This window comes from Helicoverpa zea, chromosome 7 (genome assembly GCF_022581195.2).
Source record: "Helicoverpa zea isolate HzStark_Cry1AcR chromosome 7, ilHelZeax1.1, whole genome shotgun sequence".
Lineage (NCBI taxonomy): Eukaryota > Metazoa > Arthropoda > Insecta > Lepidoptera > Noctuidae > Helicoverpa > Helicoverpa zea.
This window is the reverse complement of record NC_061458.1, coordinates 1123410-1145286: the sequence shown is the minus strand read 5'-3', so window position 1 is coordinate 1145286 and position 21877 is coordinate 1123410. Positions and strand designations below refer to the sequence as shown.

The following is a 21877-nucleotide window of genomic DNA, read 5'->3' as shown; positions in this document are numbered from 1 at the left end:
TATTGTTGTTGTGAATAAAAAATGTATTGTGCTGTGATTCATGTTTTTGTTTTGATGATTTATTCTTCAGACATTACTTGATTGTTTTAATGCGGTAATTTTGTCAATCTTTACTCTGATAGGTATGTTTTTACGAAACCCACTTGATCTAACTACTAACAAGCTTCCGCCAGCAATTGACCTGGCTAAAAAGTAACTTAGACTTCCTTGATAAATAGTCTATATAACAGTAAACTATTTTATCAAATCGGATCAGCAGCTCCTGAGATGGGCGCATTGAAATTAACAAATAAACTTTCAGTCTTACAATATTAGTATCAAAGTATCAAGTTCTCCTAGACTGCAATAAGAACCCTACATAATTGAGTCTTCGATATTAGAATCTACAATGTTTACAGGGTAAATAAACTTGAGATCTTGAGATTATGATGGACCCTTTCGGGCACGGCAAACATAGTCTAATTGCAGATTAAAAGAAAGTAATAAAGTCACACAAAACCTATGATCACTTCTTTTAAAAAGAGCTTTCAATCATGCCTTACACACTGTAATAACGACCCAATGTATTACCAATTAGGGTTGACATTGCCAATGCGAATATGAGTACTTAAGGCCTTTCAACCTTGTGCGAGTGATGAGCGCAATATTTAGCGTCACGTAGGCAGTGTCTTAGTCAAATGTAATCACGTGACCAGGCATTATAAATGTATTAGCCAGATAATATTACCTTACAATAATGGCATGTAACAGTTTTGTAAAGTGCGCAAAAAATTGTTGACACACTGATTTTGTGTGCGTAAAGTTCCTTGTAACCAAAGCAGAAGTTCAATAGCTTTTTTTTTTCACATTTTAATTTATACTCTTAAACTACATATATAAATGTACTAAAATAGTGAAGAGGAAACATTTGTTTGTTTGTACCCTAAAGCCTCCGAAATTGAACCGATTTGAAAAATTGATACAAGCACTACTTGCCATACCGAATTGGAAATTTGAAAACGGCTAATTAATGATAACTTTGTAGTCATAATTCCCGATTATGTATGATTTGAAGATTATGGCATTTATATTTTTAATTCTCATATCATAACAATATACATGTTCGCTTACAACAATGACACCTATACAGACGATTCGGAATTACCCCATCTAAAAGCTTGTATGATTCATACTCAGAAACACTCATTCAACAAGTTGTATACTTGAGTAAAAAAAATACTACAATAGAATGTTGGCGGTTCAAAAACATGGTGTCGAGTTTAGAACAAGGAGTCCCGTCTCGTTTATATGGTAGACCAATTATCTTTATTTATGTAACTGGCTGTAAATACATGTTGTTTAAATGTGGAACGTTTATATTAAAAAGTGTGTTCTATTTTTAATGTTGGGGGATTTCCTTTGCTTGATGTTAATTTGGAGGATTTTTTTTAACGAAAAGAAAAATTACTGTCCGTTGTTTTATTTTTTCCAGAGGAAACCTCTTTCCATGTGTAAGTATCTATTTTCTAAAAGTTTTAAAAAGCTGAAGAGTTTGTTTGATTCGCTCAAATCTACAAGACTCCTGTATCGCTTTGAAGAAGTGTTTCATTGATAGATAGGCCATTTATCGAGGAAGGCTATAAGTAGACTTTTATCTAGCTTACTTTTTATCCAGGTGCGCGAAGAAGATCCCACGACACACGGATGAACCCTCTAGCATAAGTCAGTCTATAAATATAACCAAAAAACAATATCCCACTCAATGAAAATCCACTTAACACGTGAATCCTGCGTGGCCATTCACCATGACATCTAAGTGATTGCTGACAAACATCTCCGGTGTCTAAATGTCAAAACTATATCGTAATAACCTGCGCGTTTACATACTAAACAAGCACTAATACTAGCCTTAGTGGACACAGACTTGGGTAGGAATAGATAGCTAGTGACGTCTTTGGTATGAAAAGTAAGAGTACCTATCGCTTTTGCGGAAGGATTGTTTTGAAAAAGTTAGAGGTATGAAGGAATTTGTGGATTTTAGTATGTGAAAGTTTAAAACTTCTTCATGCCCACAGTAAATAGAGTCCTTCGAAGATCACAATCAACCTAGTCAGTTTATTTAACCTCTCTGAAGTGTTTATATCAATTATAATTTATTTCTATAGTGTCACTGTAACATTTCAATGGTTTTCTTCATCAATAAACACTTCAGTATAATTCAAAGTCGTTAATAGGTGCATTGCACTCCATTTTGACAAGCGCAGATCGTCATCTATTTATATGCAAGTCTGTGGTAGCGACAGTTGACCGAGTAATGTTCATACTTGGGTAAAACACTGTAATAAAATAGTAAGTAAACGACTGCAACTTAATACCCGAATACTTAAACGTAAGATAACTTGACGCCACCGAAAATTATATGTGGGTATGTAAGACTGCTTTTAACTTATGATAATTTATATATCTCAAGCTATTATTGATATGCAAACAGGCTAGATATGACAATCAATTAGATTTATTTGTAAATAATAGTCTTACATAAAATAGGGCCTAAGTCTACCTCTGACTTCACCTAAAAGCTAATCTCGGAGTAAAGACAAAATCATCGTTTTTATTTCATACTAGCTTCTGCCCGCGACTTCGTACGCGGATCCTGTCCCTTATGCCAGCGACTACGGGGTCAGCAAAATCAAAGATCTGAATTGTCTGATATTGAATTTTAAGGGCCCGTTGACTTGAAAACAACGGAATACGCATAACCATTAGAAACGTTCCATATATTTCATTTTTGTACTTTAACGGCAAAAGCACAGCAGACTAAACAAAACGCTGAGGACTGAACCGCAATAGACGTGACCATAGGGATAAAAGTAGTGATTCTAATTAGTCCGCATTTAAGTTGTGTGTTGCAAAAATATTATTATTACGTAAAAAAAACATTAAATGTTACTGAGATGACAAAGTCGTGATGAGTTAGTGGAAGTCGTGGTGGTTTAGTGGGTAGAGAACCAATCTCTCAAGTATGAGCGTGCGTCTTTGATTCCAGGTCTGGCAAGTACCTGCCAATGCAAATTTTCTAAGTTCGTTTGTACTTTCTACGTATATTTTGAATACCAATGACGGTTATTTGGAGAGGATGTTAAACTGTAGGTTCCGGCTGTCCTTGAACATTCTTGGCAGTCGTTATGGGTAGTCAGAAGCCAGTAAGTCTGACCAGTTTTACCAAGGGGTGTTGGGTTGAGCGGTTAACCGGGTTGTGGAGGTCAGAAAGGCAGTCGCTCCTAGTAAAACACTGGTACTCAGTTGCATCGTGATTTGAAGTCGACCCTAACATAATTGGAACAAAGGCTCTTGAGATAATAACTACAATAATAATGAGATATAAGCACCGCAGGACATCTGAGGCTGATGACGGCGAGTAGCGACCCCGCGGGGCATATATACTGAGTTCTCCAGGGAGAGTATACTGCCCCCATCTCCGGCCGGTCGGAGTGAACCATGACGGGGGTAGGTCTCACGCCTCTGGTTTGGCTTGGCCGTCCAGAGTGGAGTCGCTAGAGCACTATTAGTAGCCCTGCTCGGAGGGTGGGTGCCTCATGGTAAGCACAGGGAGCGCGTAATCTGCGTTTAAAGTCCACCGAGGTATCCTCACCCTTCAGCCGCTCATGTCCCTGTTGCCCTCTTGTTGCTATTCAGTGACTGGTTCCCGGGGGCCCAGTAAGTGAGGTGGCGAGTCTCCACCTGCCATTTTTACATGTACCTAATACATTGTCATCCACTAACATCCCATCACAATAGCCCAAGTAGTTTCCTCCATAGTTAGCAATAGTTTAGCACAGAACCGGGGATTGTCTTTTTTTTAACGACGTCCACCGGGGATTGTCCTTGGGTTCATTTCTATAGTGTATAAAGGGATAATCGTCGGTTTTGTGTCACCATTTAATAAAAGTTGTCTCAAAAGGGCTTCAGCGTGTTGGCTTCGGCCCCACGTTTGCCTCCCAAAAATTCGGAACTCTGTAGTCCCGAGGTATGGAAGAGACATACAAAATAATAATGAGATATAACGCAACAAAGTCGGAGAGTGGGGGCTCGGGACGCCACGTCTAGATATGTAAAATTTGTACTAAGCAGTGACTTAACACAAAATTCAAGCGTTGTTGCATCTTCGTTATTATTTGTTTGTGAGAGAGAGAAAAGAAAAATACGTGTCCATTATTTTAGGGTTATTTAAAAGACGGACTAATTACTTTTTTTGATTCACCATACCTATTTCATAACATTCATTTCTATACATTTCAAGTTTGCTCTTGAAGTTCCACATCAGGTGTTCCAGATCTTCGATGTTTATACGTCAATAGAGAGTGCTTATCAGATTGAACCGCTTTTGCTAAAACGTCATGTCTTCATATGCTATAGTCTAGCTGGGCTCCTGGACTTCCACATCAGGTGTTTTAGAGAGTACTTATCAGATTGAATAACTTTTGCTAAAACGTCATAGTTCTATATGCTATAGTCTAGCTGGGCCCCTGGAGTTCCACATCAGGTGTTTTAGATCTTCAATTTGTATAAGTCAATAGAAAGTGCTTATCAAATTGAACAACTTTTGCTAAAACGCCATACCTGTATATGGTACAGAGAAGCTGGGCTCTTGGGGTTCCACATCAGGTGTTCCAGATCTTAAAATTTATTATCTCAGCTGAAAATGCTCATCACATGAAACAATTTTTGCCATGGCATCATTTTTGTATCTCTTATAGTTTTGTTGGTCTGTTGGTGTTCTGCATCAGGTCTTCAAGTTTCGAAGATACATTATAGCCTATATGTTGACCAGGCTTAATACTGATACAACAAAGAAAAAATCATTGAAATCCGTCCAGTAGTTCCGAAGATTAGCGTGTACAAACAAACAGACATACAGACATACAGACAGAATTTTTTTTTTGGATTTGTGCTCCATTACTGTTTCTACACCCCACCCAATTATTATTTTTTTAATATATTCAATGTACAGACACAGTTTTTTTACAGATTTATTATATGTATAGATTATTATATGTATAGATAGTCCTATCAGAGGCACTCACGAAATGATCTTCCTTACAGGAACAGTTCTAAGCGTAAAGTTCTTAAAACAACAAATAATATGTACACCAAAAATTATTCTGTAAACACTGATACACATGTTCCAATCAACAATACCATCTATAAAACAAAATAACATGATTTACAACAGTCCAAAAATGGGCCCAAAATCTAAATAAGACCGGAGCTAAACCCCGCTAAGTACGAGCCGCCCTATTGTACCTATATTCTGAACAATGTCCTATTTATAGGACGAGCACAAAAGGATTGTTAGACAAGAGATCTTCATATTCTTGAGAACGCCAACAAATAGGACACATTTAGAAATATTATTACGAAGAAAACATTAAATTATAAATCCAGCCTGACATACGTAGGGGAATAAAACTGTTTTTTTTTTATCTCTACGCTAGTCAGCCGCGTTTTGAAAGAACTATTTCACGCACCCGGAAAAAAAAATACCCTATAGCCTTCGTCAATAATGGGCTATTTAACATTAAAAGAATTCTTAAAATCATACTATTTCATAGTTCGTTTAAGCAAACAAAAAAAAATCTTCAGCTTTTAATATTAAAGTATACATAGGAAATGATTGACAGTCTAACCAAGGGGTATTGGGTTGCCGGGGTAACTGAGTTGAGGTGATCAGACAGGGCAATCGCTTCTTGTAAAGCACTGGTACTCAGCTACATCCGATTAAATTGGAAGCCGACCCCAACATAGTTGGGAAAAAGGCTCGGAGGATGATGAGAATGATGAAATAGGAAATGAATGAAAACTAAACGAAGTTTCGACAGTCCCCCTTTTAAAATAACTAATTTTCAAAGTGTAATCGTGGTATGAAACTAGAAAAATAAAACTTTTTCCTACAGTTCATTTCGATTACTTATGGTACTTCTGTAGTTTTTCTTTGAGTGGAAAGCAGACCAATATTTTGATAGCATTCATAAGAAATATTCAGGCAAGCTTTCAGGAAAATTAAATTAATATATACCGCTACCTTAACAGGTCAAGTGATACTCATTGGTGGTTGAAAATCAGACTAAGATCATATTATTTTAAGGAAACAAGTCATTTTATATTAAGTATATTATTTTTTTTTCATACTTTTCCTCGTTGTATTAACAATGTTTCTTTACCGTTGGGTATTGTGATAATTTTTTTGGTGTTGAAATTATTTCAGGCAAAAACGACAATTTATTTTTTTAAGTATTACCTTGTGAATGAATATGAATACCTTGTCTAATTAAATGTAAAAAAAAACTAAGTAATGCAATATAAATATTAACATAACCATTAAAGTACCCAATTATTTCCATATATTTACAAACCGTATTAAGTATTTCGAAATCAATATTGATCACCAATTGCCCAGTCTAGTTGGCCAATAAATGAACTTTAAACATTTCAATCCAAATACCTTTCAATTGATGAAACCACGACCTTTACCGACTGCAGATAAAAGGCTCAAAAAATATCGTTATTGTAACAAATTAACACACCTACGATACAATCAGGCAGACTTTTTAAGTTACGAAAGAAAAAAAAGACGAGTAGTCGAAAAAAATATTTTAAGGCCGCGTGTACATTTGCGAATGTCGAAAGTCGGTGGTCGACTACGAATAAATTAAAAAGAGATTGCTGCGATTATACCCGCATAGTTTTTGCAACAACAATGACGATTCTATCGATTTTCTGTTAATTTAGTAGAATTTGTAGCAATTGATGAAATTGTTGGCATATAAATTGCAATCGATTCCATTGAAATTGGATCAAATACTTTACCTATAAGAACACAGGTGCACGATTTATCAAAAGTAGGTAACAGTTTATCTTAAGGAAATTGTAACAGAAGTAAAGATAACAATGTGATATCGATAGAAAATACATCATTAATAAAACTATGTTTTTGCCTAATTCTTTATCATCTAACGTGGTGGAATTAATACCCAATTTATTAAAGAAAATCAAACATAGAACCGATACATGATTATAGGTATTTAACATATTAATTACAATATAACTTAAAACATAGTCTAAACAGGACAACACCAATTTAATCCTTTTAAAATTTTGCACTCAAAATAAGACGAAATTTCGAAAATTCCAATGTGCACTTAGCCGTAGGTACATGATGCATCGCGATTGCCCGCCATTGCATAACTAACATTCTCCGCTGTAACATCTCAGTTGCTTAACAACTAAATTCTATATGCAAAGTGTACATTTTTTGCTTAAATTACATCAATTGTTTCAAAACTTTACCTAGCCTTATCGTTCAGTAGTATTGTTTTTTGTATCTCGATAAGAATTGTTGTGAAGGAAAAATGTTATAGTGTGCACGAAAAAAATATTGTGTAATTAGAACACTAGTGTGTTTTGGCTGATTATTTTACTACTAGCCTGCTCCAACAGTGTCACATTCGTCTCGTGGAAACGGCTTCGTACTCCTAGATAAAAAGTGACCTATAATCTTCCTCGATTAAGAGGCTATATAACACTCAAAGGAGGTTTAAATCGGGCCAGTTCCCGAGATATCACCATCAAGCAAACAAACTCTTCAGCTTAGTAATGGTAGTACCTAGACCTGGATCTGAACCCGGCCGGTTTCTAACCACCTTTGTCGCCTGTAACTGACTTCCCGAAAAAGAGGAGGTTCTCAATTCAGCTATTTGTATGTTTATATATTCAATTTTCTTTAAAAATGATCTCAGTATTTCAATGAAATCAAGTCATGTTACAGTCATAGAAATGAAACCATTGGTTTAATGGCGTTTACTAAGATGCAACAAACTGGGTCACAATATTGTTACGTCATCGGCTTTCATCATGGCGGTAAACGCTACACTTTATAGGATAACAACCAATGGAGAACATTTATTTAGTACTTCAATTACTTTTGTGATTCATTTCGAAATTGACTAATTTTCGTACTAAGTATCTCCAGCCGCCAATTTAAATGGATGCATGAAAACTTAAAACATTTCATATTAAGCAGCCACCTCCTTGAACTCCAAAATCCATTAAAATCTTTATTGAAAGTTGGGTTCCTCAGTTTCTCCGGCTGGTACCAAAACCTGTCTGTTAAATATCTACAAATGACTTTTCTTCCTTTCCGACAAACTATGTACTATGACAGATTATCATGTATCAGACCAACGGACGGACAACCTTGATCGATCGTCTTGTACCGCTGTTACTCAGCTAGTTACTCTATATAGGAAAATATGTACAAAACAAAAGTATTTTTTTCCAACATCAGTTATCCTTTTACTTAAAACCAGCGTCACACAATATTTAAATAAAATATTTTCATACAAATACAGTATGATTTAATAAAGTACGAACTTGCATAAACAATATTATGTTACTCGCATAATAAATATGATTCAACATCCACCTGTATATATGACATCACAAGATAAAAAAACTGGTTTGTAAGACATCAGACGTTCAGAACCAGAAATTCAACTTCTCATATGAAGGATAATCTTCAGTATTAAGCCTGTGGTTAAGCTCGGTTTTTAAAAGCATTATCTGCTAATCTGATCTGGAAGTTTGTGAGTTTGTATATGTGGGCTAACCCATAGAGCTATTAATTAAAGGACTTCTATCAGAGCAAAAGGCTACGTTATCGACGTTAAAGACTAACTCTATGACACTTTTAGAAATGTGTCCAAAGTTTCGAAATGCTAAATTCCATGAAACTATTTAGGTAAACTTTCGATCACCATACCAAATCTCATCTAAAATTCAGTCATCATTGTTCAGAAGTATAACAAATAAACCATTTAAAGAATGCGCGTGAGTGCTCGGTCTAATTTGGCTCCAATAAAATTAGTATTTATAATTATAACCGTTAAAGACTACCATTGTTTTTTACTCAATTACATACAGATAAGCTACTGAAACAACGTCATTAAACTTTCAGGAAAAAATAAATAAAATAATAAATATTACATAAGGAAAACGCCTTTGCTGTATTACCTACCTATAGATCAGCTATGGGATCAACGTCATTTAATTCAGGAAAGATAAATAAAATAATAAATATTACATAGAGCAAACATTAGAACAAGTTTGATGACACTTTCACTGGTAAAAATGACGCTGCAACATAATATGCGACGTCACACTATGAGAATCATGACTAAGTGTGGTCATCATGTGTTCAACAAAAACGTATCGACCTACTATTAAATAACTACTGTTTAGTTTCCTTATATTTACGTGTTTTTGTGTGAATGGTATTTTGAACTGAGATCCGAAGTCCATTAGGAACTACGCGTACATGGTTTACGGAAAACTTAAAGAATTACACACTGAAAACACCTAATTCCTGCACCTGGCATTCGGAATTTATGATATTTATAAATAAATAAATAATAAAAAAATAAAGAAATAGACATATTAATTCAATTCTCTCTTCTTGTAGTGCCATAGGGTGTAAGATAGGTTTACGTGGTTAGATAAAGAAAAACCTAACTCATCTTTTTTATTGAAGCAAGTGACATTCAATCTCTGAAAGTTAAAAATTCACGTTTTGGCTGGATGACTGACGCAATTCTCTCGCCCAATACCAATACGTTTTCCTCCTTTCAGTACAAAACTATAGTAGATACTAAAAATGCAACAGCAACAAAAGCTAGCATTACGCAATATTAATATAATCTATCTCAGCCTCACATTAGGAGAAAGGTACCGATCTGGCCGCTGAGCTAAACACGCGTTTTGTAACAAACGTCTTTACGTAAGCCTTCTACGTTATATACACTGCTCTGTGTGGATTTTGTTGAGGGATTTTATATAGATTAGATTTTTCACTAAAGTCCGAGGTGACTTCTTCACGAATCTGGATAAATGTGACGAAGCCTGTAATGTCCTTTATCAGGCCCTATGTACCTAATTTTTAACTCGATGGGAAAGTCGGACAAAACACCTTTTATAACAGAGTTGCATTTATAATATGAATATACTAAGGATCAAATGTGTTAGCAAAGAAAATATACTTACTCATATTTAATTTAAAAGCGCAACCTCATAAAGGAAAGATTTGAAAATACGTATGCAATTTTTCTGCAACGCTGATTAAGATTCTCAGTAACATGGCTAATTAAATTTAAATTTTGTATGTATGTAATGTACATTTTATCTAAAATACTTTTTCATGTTTTTGTAGATATCTAGGCTACCTCAAAGTAAACAAAATGAGTTGCAAGATAAAAAATAGAGGGATTGTTTGCCAAGCGGTTGCTCAAGCTGGCAACTTTGTTTAGCAATTTGTGTCTGAGTTGTTGATTCAACTTAAAAATATATTTTCTGAATATAAGAAGTGCTTTTCTGATATTTTTGAGAATAAAAGTCATTGTATTTTATTCAGATTATGGTATGAACTAACATAGTTAAATAAAGGCTCACTGGTGAAAACTTCACATCCAAAAAAGGTCTAATTACTAGACTTAATAACTAATAAATGAAGTAGGACAATAATAGAAGAATCAAGTACACATCAACTTAGGAACGGCAAAACTTTATACATTCAAAAAGCAATACAAACTTTTCTCTTCTACCTTACATACATTTCTTTTTCATGCATACTCCAAAGATTACGATTCTTATATGCCAAGTGCATATTAATCTTGCAACCTTCATTACAGAGGTAATACTCAAGGCCTGGGTAAGACAAACGGCCAACTATTTCCCTGGACAAATCGGCGAAAATGTCCGACATTTTCTAATGAAATACCCACTGTTTTTGTCTGGCGGATATACGATAATGGCTATTACGTATAAAAGGAACTTAATTGACTGAATTTCCGAAAAATTACGGAGCAGAATAATTGTTTTTCTTTTTGTAAATGATAGTGTATTTATCCGAAATGTCTTAATATTTTCAGCCCTCTTAATATCTTATATTAATTCGATTATGACTGATTAATTACAAATGAATATAAATAATATACAAGAAGGTATAAATTACGTATCGTAAAATAAATTATCAACTGAATCCTATTGATATTCGAATAGAATCCTTACGCAGAGAACCCACACTTTGAATTAGTGGAGCTTTGGCGCCTAAAGAAAAGTAACATTATAAGGTGAGGACTCACCTGAACAACAGTATCGATGGCCAGCCGCTCGATGTCCACGTTGTAGAAGCTGAGCTGCGGCACATGCCGCCTCCTCGGACGAATGTCATCATAGTACGCAACCACGTCGTTGATCGACACCACGGGGCAGTCGTCCGCCACACTGCAGCCACTGCTCACCCCATCCACCCCACTGTCAGAGTCCCCTTCGCCCCCAAAACCCTCCTTCGAGTCCCTACGGTCCCCGTAACTTTGCTCCGACCCCTCTTGGTACCCAGACTCGATCATTTCATCCGGAGCGATGATATCCGGGATCTTTGTCGTCTCGTAATCGTAACCAAGATCATCGTCTACCGATTCGATTTCGAGAACGTCGGCCATTTTGAATTTGATTAGAACGCGAGTGAAAATTTGTTGGTTTTTATCGTTCACTGACTACTACATGCTGGTACGGGAGGCTTGATCACTGGTAGCGCCCTGTGGACAAAAGAAAACCATTAGTAAAACAATATTTTTTAAAATATACAGATTTTAAGAGTTGAGATTTGAAGTAAAGCTTAGTTAAAAATTACCATAAAATACATCAAAGACTCATATGCCTAAATCTAAATCACAAGCTTGTCTAAGTTAGCTACACGTGTAATATTTTTAGAAGGTACAAAAAACCTGCTCACAAAACGATCCGGCATGTCCCTCGAACCGGTTCAAAAATAAACACCAACATTCAATAACAAACCACACCCACATTTGGCAAACATTTGGCAAATGAGCCGACAGACCAAGGCCAACAAAACGAAGATGATTCTAAGACGATAAATTGGGGCCAATTCCCAGTCAATTCCTTCGCAAATTCTTCGGAAGCTAACGGAAATATCCAATCCATTGTGACATGCGAATTAATGCACAATGATAAAGAACGCAAGGAATACGAGTACCTATAGCGAAGAACCAGCAAGCTAAGAACAACCAACAAAAGATTATGTCTTTTAACAGCATTCATCATCTGCCCAACCTTTTCCCTAGCTACTTTGGGATCAACCAGCTTCTTGTCTAACCAACAGCAACCTCAAACTTAACAAGTGACTTTTAAACCTAAAATATTAACCTATGTATATACATATATTTTCCAATTCTAAAATCTAACTTTAGTTCTACTTAAAAACTATTCTTCAAATCTTGAATTTCATAAAGTATTAAAAGAAGGTATTAAAACTAAGAGAAATGGAGAAATACTGCGTTATATATCGAGTTGATTTTATCGAAGGCTATAAGGATAATCGGATCCGAGGGACGAAACGAAAAACATCAAAGAAATAAGGGAAAATATTGTGAACTTTGAATCAGGTTAAGCTGAGATCAGAAGTCGAGTCGATAATCTATCCCTGGCATGTTATTTGCGTCATACTTCTAGGTTCAGGAAGATGGATATTAGTATTTATAACTTAGTCTATTTTATAATATCTGCTACAGGTAATGGCGTATTTAATGCATTTACCAAAGTGGGCCTTCATAATGGTTATTTGCAATTCACATCCTTTTGAGAAAGCATAAAACCAAAATAGGGATAAGGAATTCCAAGGAGACCGCATTAAGCAACGAACATATATTCCTTAACCTTAAAACATGAGACAGCCCAATCAGCTATTTGCTACCGTGTATGAAACTAAAAAGAAACAATTGCTACTCAGAAGTATGGTATGCACCGAAGTCAATAATATTCTATAACATTTTGCGCTATTTTCTCTAATCCTCAAGCTGCATAGGTACTTCTGATGAATAAAATACACACCAGCAAAAACTTCGCAACATACCACATCTATTGACTTCAAGTAAACAGTATATAAATACCGACTATTATTACTTTATTTGTATGTTTATACAATGCGAGACAAAGTAAACACCACTGACGTATGTCATAGACAATATTATCCATTGACATTTAAATGGAGAAGGCCTTTATACAAACTTTATGATATTATGGTAACCTTTATAGAGAGGCTAGACCCTGATTTTGTTACACACCTATAGGTAGTCAAAACACATCTTTATATTTCAATTAAAGGTCAAGCAGAGTTGTGCCCTACCCACCGCTTTAGAAGCCTACAAACACCAGGTTACTACAAAAAATATGATCGATAATCTGTAACAGATGTTGAGCATGAATGTGAAGGAATATAGAGGAAAAAGACATCCAAAGAAACGATAGATGGATCGTGTGATAGACGATATGGTTGCAAAGAGTGTAACTTGTGAGATGATGTTAGATAGGAAGGTACGGAAGAAGACGCCATGCTCCGCCAACGACGAACAGTAAATTGGGACAAGACTAGAGGATACATAGTCTCATCATAATGATGATGAATCTCAAATTAACTGACCAATCTCGACATCACACTCAAAGTACAACCCTAGAAGAATATTGCTATAGCACAAATATTTTGACTTTCCTAAGCTACATTCTTAGAAGCCAACAGAAATAGACCCATAACAATGAAAACAAAAAACAAATGATAAACAAAACAAAAACAAAAGCAACGGATCCTATTACATAATCGAAAAAAGGCACCCAAACAACTAGTACTTTCAGTTTCGATAGACCACTACTAATGTTACGAGGCTCAGACAAGCGGTGCTACTTTCGCTATAGCAACAAGTGACCTCGTGAGTAGGGGTCAACGGCACACCAGCGTTTTGGGGCCGAGCCGAAATGCTCTGTGATAGTTCGTCTATCAATGGAGTATGGGGTTTATGGTTTGAAAGTTCCGTAGGTGATTGAGATAGTACCTACTGTTTTTTGGGAATTTTGGACTGATGTTTTTTTAGGTGAAGGAGAACTTGCCACGGTCAGCATATTGATGGGTAAAGAGCAAAAATCAAGATCAATTTGCTATTTGCTATTTCACCCGCGTCCCCAGGAAATTTCATCCCGTACGCGGATAAATAATAGCCTGTCATGAAATGTCACCGGTGTACAGTAGCTACTAAGCTAAAATCTTCCAAACCGTGAAAGATTTCTCAAAAAATCGTTAAAATAGTATATGTTAACGTGGAAAAGTCACAAAATACCCAAGTGAGGGTAAAGTCATGTTCAGATTCTAGTTATTTTTATTTAAATATAAAGTATGATAACTCCTTATTAACTATGCACATTTATTTAAATATTTCTGCTTTAATAAATTTCATAATAAAATAATATTATTAATGAATGGATTTGCTTCATTATACTACAATATATGATGTGTTATATAATATTTAAAGTGGGGATGGTCATAATTCGATCGGATGGAATTTAGAAAGGCTTTGCAATTTAGTGTTACCTCAAACTAAGCTACCTCGATTATCTTAGTTTTATGTAATGCACATCTAAGAATGAATACCGGCTTGAAAAATTATGGTCCCATCAAGAAAGCAACCGCATTATGCGTTGCTTAACCTTGCCTATCTGTATGTTTGTGCCGAATTTGGTGCACAGAGCCTGAGAAAGGACATGCGCTACTTTTACCCGGTTGAGGGAAGTTATTGTGTGTTGAAACCGCGGGGAACTATTGTGCAGTAAAGGGCTTCCCAATATCAGTTCGATGCAAAAAACATCTGCCAATGTGAATGACTAAAACGCAATGACTAACTATTTGTCATTTCTTCGCATGACAAACAAATGTTTCCTTAAGAAACCGCAAAACTGCCCACAATTAATTAAAATCAAATTAACAAGAATTGTGGTTTGATTAATGAAATAAACCATCAAGTTTTTTACTGTCAATATTAGTAAACAATAGATTGAATATCATGGTTAAGGCCTTTGTGAGAAACAAACCGGTTTGAACTGGTCAATTACTGGATTTTTTTACGATATTTGATAGCAATTAAGGTATCCACCCACAAGATGATCTTGTGAGCTTGTAACATGTAATTACACCGGTTTTCTAGGTAATGACCTAGAAACACGATCACAACGACGCTGTGTTGCATCAAAAAGAAGGTTATAGTGGAAGTTATGGATCCCCAGACAAGCTGGTTTACAAAGATAATGTCATAGTTTTGGAATTATATGGAAGTTCGCGATAATGGGGGAGAAAACACGGTAACTTTCACACTGATCATACTTGAAAAAGTTTATCTGGTGTAAGACTATCTAGGGTCATTTGGAACAGGTAAGGTGTTGAGACCAATTGGGTGGCATTTAGGATTATAAAAAGAAAAATATACATATACATAAATAGTATTCATTTTTCAAGTCAGTGAACTACAGACACACTAAAAACAAAGAAATTCAAGACTTCAACAATTAATATAACGAAAACATTGTTTAAGTTCAGGCCAAACAAACCCAAAGTCCAAAACCAATCAAAGTTCACCAAGTCATTGTTGAACAATCTCCCCGTTCGGCTCTGTCAACATACTTATTGTTTTAACCCAATAAAAGTTTATACGAAGTTCTATACACGTGCCATATAAAACGTGAGGGTTCCATAGATTCCGTATGTCATCATTGTTATCTGCCATCATTCGTCATCAACAATTGTCAATGACTGAATATTAGGATTCCAAAACTTAAGTTTTAATTGCCATCAAATCTCCAAAAAGATGAATAACCAAAATGTGCCATAACCAACACTCGGAAAACACAATTCTTGGGACTTTATTCAACTAACATCATCAGCAGAGGAGTCATGAGTACTGCTATGCGTAACTTTCGTTTCATCATCATTGGCCTTCCCCAATTCCCAATATTTGTAAAGTCTGTTTCAAGGTCTAGAAGACCTTTGGTATTTCTTGAAGCAACGGCCTAACTTACTTTCCCAAGCCAGAATACCAGACCACCAGAAGACCTTTATTACCAGAAAGTCTGATGACAGTCTCACTAAATACAAACCTTTTTCGAAACGTTCCGGTTCCTGGCTACCCGTTACGACTCTCAAGGATCAACAAATTACTAAGGCCACGCAAAAGCTTCAATTAATTCCCCCTACAAACATATCACGTTTAATAAAACAACGTATTGTATTCCATGTACGAGTATTGTTTGATTATCGCTGAACATTTTCACTGGGAGCAACTAGGGGCGCGACTTGTTGCTCCGGGAGGCAACCTTGACACAGAAACTGGGTCACAGCAGCTCACACCAGCACAGGAACGAGCTACAGAAGGTCTGTTTGAAACAGGGTTGAAGCTTGAAGCTACGGACGATATAGACTTTGAAATGTATAGAGATTCAAATGAAGCTAATGATGATTTCGATAGGCAGTTGTTTCCATATTCTTTGGAACTCTTTATAAATGTTCTTGAATGTGAAGCTTCTGTATTTCTTTGTGTATTGATCAAGGGTAACACTTGTTGCATTATGGCTTTCTTATTGGTGTTCAGCCTTGAGAGTTATTGGAAATATTGGTGGAATGTTTTCGATGTTCTTGTTTTTATGGGAGGGGTGTAAAGTGTTTGTCAAGCTTTTGTCGGTGTATTGAAGTGTTTGATTTGTTAAGACTCTTATTTTGTGTCACTTATTTTGAAAATGTGTATTGCTGACTAAAATAAAATAGACCAAAAAGATTGGATATTGTGGGAACTTTTATATAATAGTATGTAGTTGAGAATTTAATCCCCACTATAAAAACACAAAGTACAATAGTCACTAACAAAAAAAAACGAAATACAAAAGCAACAACAAACACAAGATTAAGCTCAACAGACTCTTACAAATAAAATAGAAAATCTAACATACCCAGTACCCACACTAACACTCAAATCAAAAGGCAATCACACACACAAACAAACAAAAGCTGTATGTACTGTAAAACAGCATTTGTACCACAATATTCGCTAAAAGAACGTAATGAAAAATCCGAGGGTATTGATTGAAAAAAGTTCTATTCACGGAACAAGGAAAGATGAGCGGAGATGCCATAGAGCAGGAAGATCAGGCGCCTTTTTCTAGGTCAATTATGGACAGGGGGCTTGGCATGATCAAAACGATCAGTAACGATTGAACTACCGAGGCGTTTGGGTTGTTGGAGACATCTGTCATCGCTTTTAGTGCAAAAAATTATCGGCCCCAAAGAAGGCGTATAAGAGCGAAGACAATAACGTTCCTTGTCCCCTACACACTCGTATTTTGGTGGTACTTTCTAAGTAGAATTTCCGTTACAGCACCTCCGCTAGTCATTTTGTTCTCCATGTTTCTATCCAACTTCAGTTCGTATTGAGACTGACGATCCGTGAAAATGAAAAGTTATGGATGTTTACTTGTTCCTGTCTATTGTTTCGGCTGATATTTATGCTGTTGATTGCCTTTTCTGAGAATTTGTGGAAGCTGTAAATTTTGGGTTACGGCTGTTGGGTTTTTTATTGAGTGGCATTGGTTTAGTCCTGAGCATCACTTTTGATTGTGGTTTCAGGTTCAAGACCGGTGAAGCTGATGTTTTTATTTGTAATCTGGTGAGTTTCAACCAGACAGCAAAGTACCTAAGGTCAATCGAAGTTTTGATTTATACTTTATATCTAAACATAAACATATCTGACAAGATTTTAGTTTTAATAAATATAAATATTGAAAAAAGTCATAAAGTTATATGAATCATTCACTGGTAAGAAGATTGTTTGAGGTTTATCGTAAAACTTAAAGTACCTCTCAAAGGAAACTAAGATTTAACCACTGGATTTGAAGTTGTTTAATTAAATTCCGATGAGCAATAAATGTTAATCTCAAGATGTCCGCCGAAAGAACTTAAATACTAAGCCTCAGAATATTCCGAATCAATGAACAGTAGAATAATTGGAACTAAACCAAAAAAGCATTTTTTACTCAAATTACCGCTAGACCTAATATAGATAATTCTTAACGATATGAAGATCGATTATTACCAATTTCTTGTTACACCGTATTGTACAAACGATTTGGTTTCACCTGATAAAACTAAAAATACTCTATTATCTTTTGCCACTTGGCTGCTATCCAAAATGAGTTCGTTGTCATTTTGACAACAGTCGCAACTCCTACTTCATGTAACACAACGTCATAAGTACCATCATTCCCATCATTGGAATATAGACTTAATTCTATCGGATTAGGAGTCAATTTTGAGGTAAGAACAATGTGAGACGCATTCAGTTTTGGCACGTCGCCACCTGTTGCATTCAGCAGCAATTGTTTTGGTGGCTTTTTAGCTTCCGCACTTTTAGCATCATTTAAAGTCTCGGATGTTTCCATAATTTCCGTACACAGGTTTAGTATTGCATGGATTGCGTAGGATTTAGGATTGCATGTCTGTCTTCGTTGAATTGGACACGACGAATACTTTTCTGGATGACTCTTATTTTTAAGCATTAGAACTATCTTTTTCTTCTTCTACATGAAGTATAACATAAATAATAAAATAAAATAATAAATAAATAATAAATCTTTATTAGGCATTCCATAAAAATTAAAACAGTGACTAAACACGAAATACTTGCAATGTCTTTGGATTAACACATGTTGCTTATAACCCAAAAGTCATTCAAATCCATTTATAGCCCAAAATACCTATTCACGTTCCATATGAGTGAAATCGCAGGTAACAAGTAAGTACACAGCAAGTACATAATCAACCAAACAATTTACATTAACGAAGTGCATCCAAAGCAAGGTCAAGTTGGTGAGTCTGGTTGGCGCCGACCCAAGATCCGCGGCTCCATTCATACGGCATTCCCCACTATCGCCGACTATAGTTGACTTTATTGACCATTCTGACAGCTCACTGGAAATTGTCGGATTGCCCAATAACCGGAGTTTGAAAATATGGTATTTTGTGAGAAATTTTGTGATTTTGTGAGGAAATGGTGTCAAAGATTTGGTGCGCTGCACCATTTAACGGTGCGTCCACATCTGGCGAATGTGCCGCGAATGTACAGCTCGCGAGCCGTTTGCGACCTACCCGCGAGCTGCGCGCGTGCTTTTTTGTTCGTGCGCCGCTTCTGCGCCGCCCGCGCGCAGTTCGCGCGCGACCTAAGCGCCGTACGCGATCAGCGCGCAGGCGGCGCGCGACGTCTGACATCTTCGATAGTACTGAGCCAGTATACGGAACTGTAAGGGCGAGAACTGATTGCGCGCAGATCGCGCGCCGCTCGCGCGCTCTATACGAGCCTTGCATGAGTTGCGCTAAAGAGGCACACCAAACTATTGCAGTGACTGCACGCGCGCAGCTCGCGGGCAGGTCGCAAACGGCTCGCGAGCTGCGCATTCGCGGCACATTCGCCAGATGTGGACGCACCCTAACAATAACGATAAATAACTATTTTCAGTACGATCGCTGATTTGACCAATGACGGCATCTATACTGCTGGTTATGGTTGGTGCAACTGCATCTTAAGGTAAGATTGTCAGGAGATTGATATGGAGAATTGGATTGGTAAATTGCATTATGGGCAAGTCTTATACCTTCATCGGTGTCGATAAGTGTAGAAATAGATGATGCAAAAATGCTCTTAGCATAATATATTGCCAAAGAGTTGTTGCCATGCAAAAAATGATGTTGACATGGCAACAAAATGAAAAACTAACTTTGGAACTAATATCGTAATTTGTAACACAATCGCAAAAGTAAATAACATTGAACAAGAAATCAAATACAATTAAAATCATTTATAAACTATACGAATTCATTCGTTACGGATTGGATTATTTCTCGAATCAACACGTCGGCATGAATTTGCATACGGCTGAATTCATGCCTTTCATTCAGTCTACATTCCGCATACCAGTTTAGACTAAAGGGAGATAACATACTAGACAGACTTCGAAAGACTAGACGCGTTAGTCAATTCGATGGCTGCAACTGATTTCCATAGAGTTATGAAGAAATAGAGAGGACATTTTTGATCAAAATTCAATTTGCTATCAACTAAAGTCACAAATCTACTTTGAGCGTGGCAAATATTTGAGTTTTTTTATCTTTCTCTGCTAATTTTGTTTCAAAGTCAACCAATATATTTGCAAATAAGACCAGGTTTTAAACGCCAGTCCAGTCTATATTTTCGTAACTCTGTGGAACGGTAGCCCGCTTCCATTGGATGCGTTACATCACACAACTGCAGCCTGTTTCGCCAGTGTTTATCAGTTAAGTGTAACTGTTGGTGCAATTCGAAGAAATTTCCAGCCAGTTTCGAGAAATCTATTTTAATAGCAGACGAGACTTGCTGCAGACGATGAATGTGGTTGATAAATTTAGTACTGTCTTGTTTATTTGTGTTAAATGTTGAGATTTATAACTTGCTGAAGTCATTACACCTGTTTTATCTAAAGACACTGGTACCTACAGAACATGCAGATTCATCACATATGTACTTTAGGGACCAGATTGCCATCAACGTAGCTTGGACTTGAACAAATGTTAATGATCTGATCTCAGAACCAACCAAGATACCACCTCATCCATCTTGACACCCTTGAGACCAATTGAAATCGTTCATCATCCTCAACACAAACGTGATTCAGTAAATCTCACATAAATACGTTGAACGTAAAAACATCACGATTGAATGGGTTTTAGTGTCCCGATAATCTTACGAGAATCACTGGACCGCCGCATTTTTACAATCGCCTTTATTTACGACCCGACGGAGCCATTAAACGCAGAATTGAATTCCAAATAGATTGTTCACTAATTGCATCCTTATCTATCAAGAGGTCAGAGTCTAACGCTAAGCTATAATCTTTAATTCAGCAGATAATTAACCTTGGACTATTGAAAAGTTATTAAGTCGATTTCATCAGGTCGAAAAGTCATCGAGATATTAGACTTGATATAATAGCTAGGTTGAGCAAAGTCGACACCTGCCTACCAAGTCAGAGGTGGTAAGATTTGAGAAAAGCACGGTGGTCAGATAATTACTAATACAACATTTCAAAAGTAATATGACTGATGGTCAAGGAAAATATCATTGAGGTTTGAACTTTAAAAAATCACCCTCTGGCGAAGAAACAAGGTTATTAATGAAAATTCCTTCTTTGTATGACGAGTGCCTTGTAGTATGCAGTGAGACAATAAAAAGACTGGAGATCACACCCGAATAAAAACCTAAACAAATGAAAGGACAGACAATAAAAACGCCACAAGCAGAATTAATAAAATCACACCTACATTTAGAAAAAAACGGTAAAATCCCACCAACATTCACGCACTCAAATTCCAAACATTAAAAGCAATACATATCTAATTTAAAACCTTTAATTAAGAACTTGATACCGGCTGCGGAAAGTTGCGACACGTTGAACGGTGTCCGATATCGCGAGGCCGTACGACTAGCCCAGATACTACGCTTCGTACATTTGTAGGGTTCTGGACATGAAGTGAAAGAGGCTGATATTCATGTTATGTTTGAAGTAAGTGATAAAAGCAAAGATTTGCAAGAAAGGATACTTGATGAAGAAGGAGTTCGGAATATTGAAGATGATACAGTTAGTGCTAAAAAAGTCGTGAACGGTCTTATCAACGAAATTGGTCATCTACCTATTAAAACTACAGTGAAGAACAGCGACCAGGATAGTACCGTGCATTACTGCTAAAGTAATGATAACTAGTGCGAAGCAAATTACTACGTTTAGATCAGACTTTATAGAAATAAGTGAGTAACCGCTTTTAATCAATCCAAATACAGCACTTATTAAGGTGTTGTAAATACCGATATAATATTCTTAAGTTATTGTAACAAAACCATCCCCCAGTTGTGAACAAATTATTATGAAATGTAAT

General features: G+C 36.3%; 1 protein-coding gene across 4 annotated transcripts in view; it reads right to left on the bottom strand.

Moving 5' to 3' along the window:
* The window catches only part of LOC124631782 (terminal nucleotidyltransferase 5C-like), a 252510-nt gene that overhangs the window by 204328 nt on the left and 26305 nt on the right, over window positions 1-21877 (bottom strand). For all 4 annotated transcript variants that reach the window (XM_047166383.1, XM_047166382.1, XM_047166381.1 and 1 more), the window contains exon 2: window positions 11172-11627. In XM_047166383.1, coding sequence (XP_047022339.1) covers window positions 11172-11531 — 360 coding nt within the window. In that variant the 5' untranslated portion in view covers window positions 11532-11627. The remainder of the gene's footprint in view (window positions 1-11171; window positions 11628-21877) is intronic.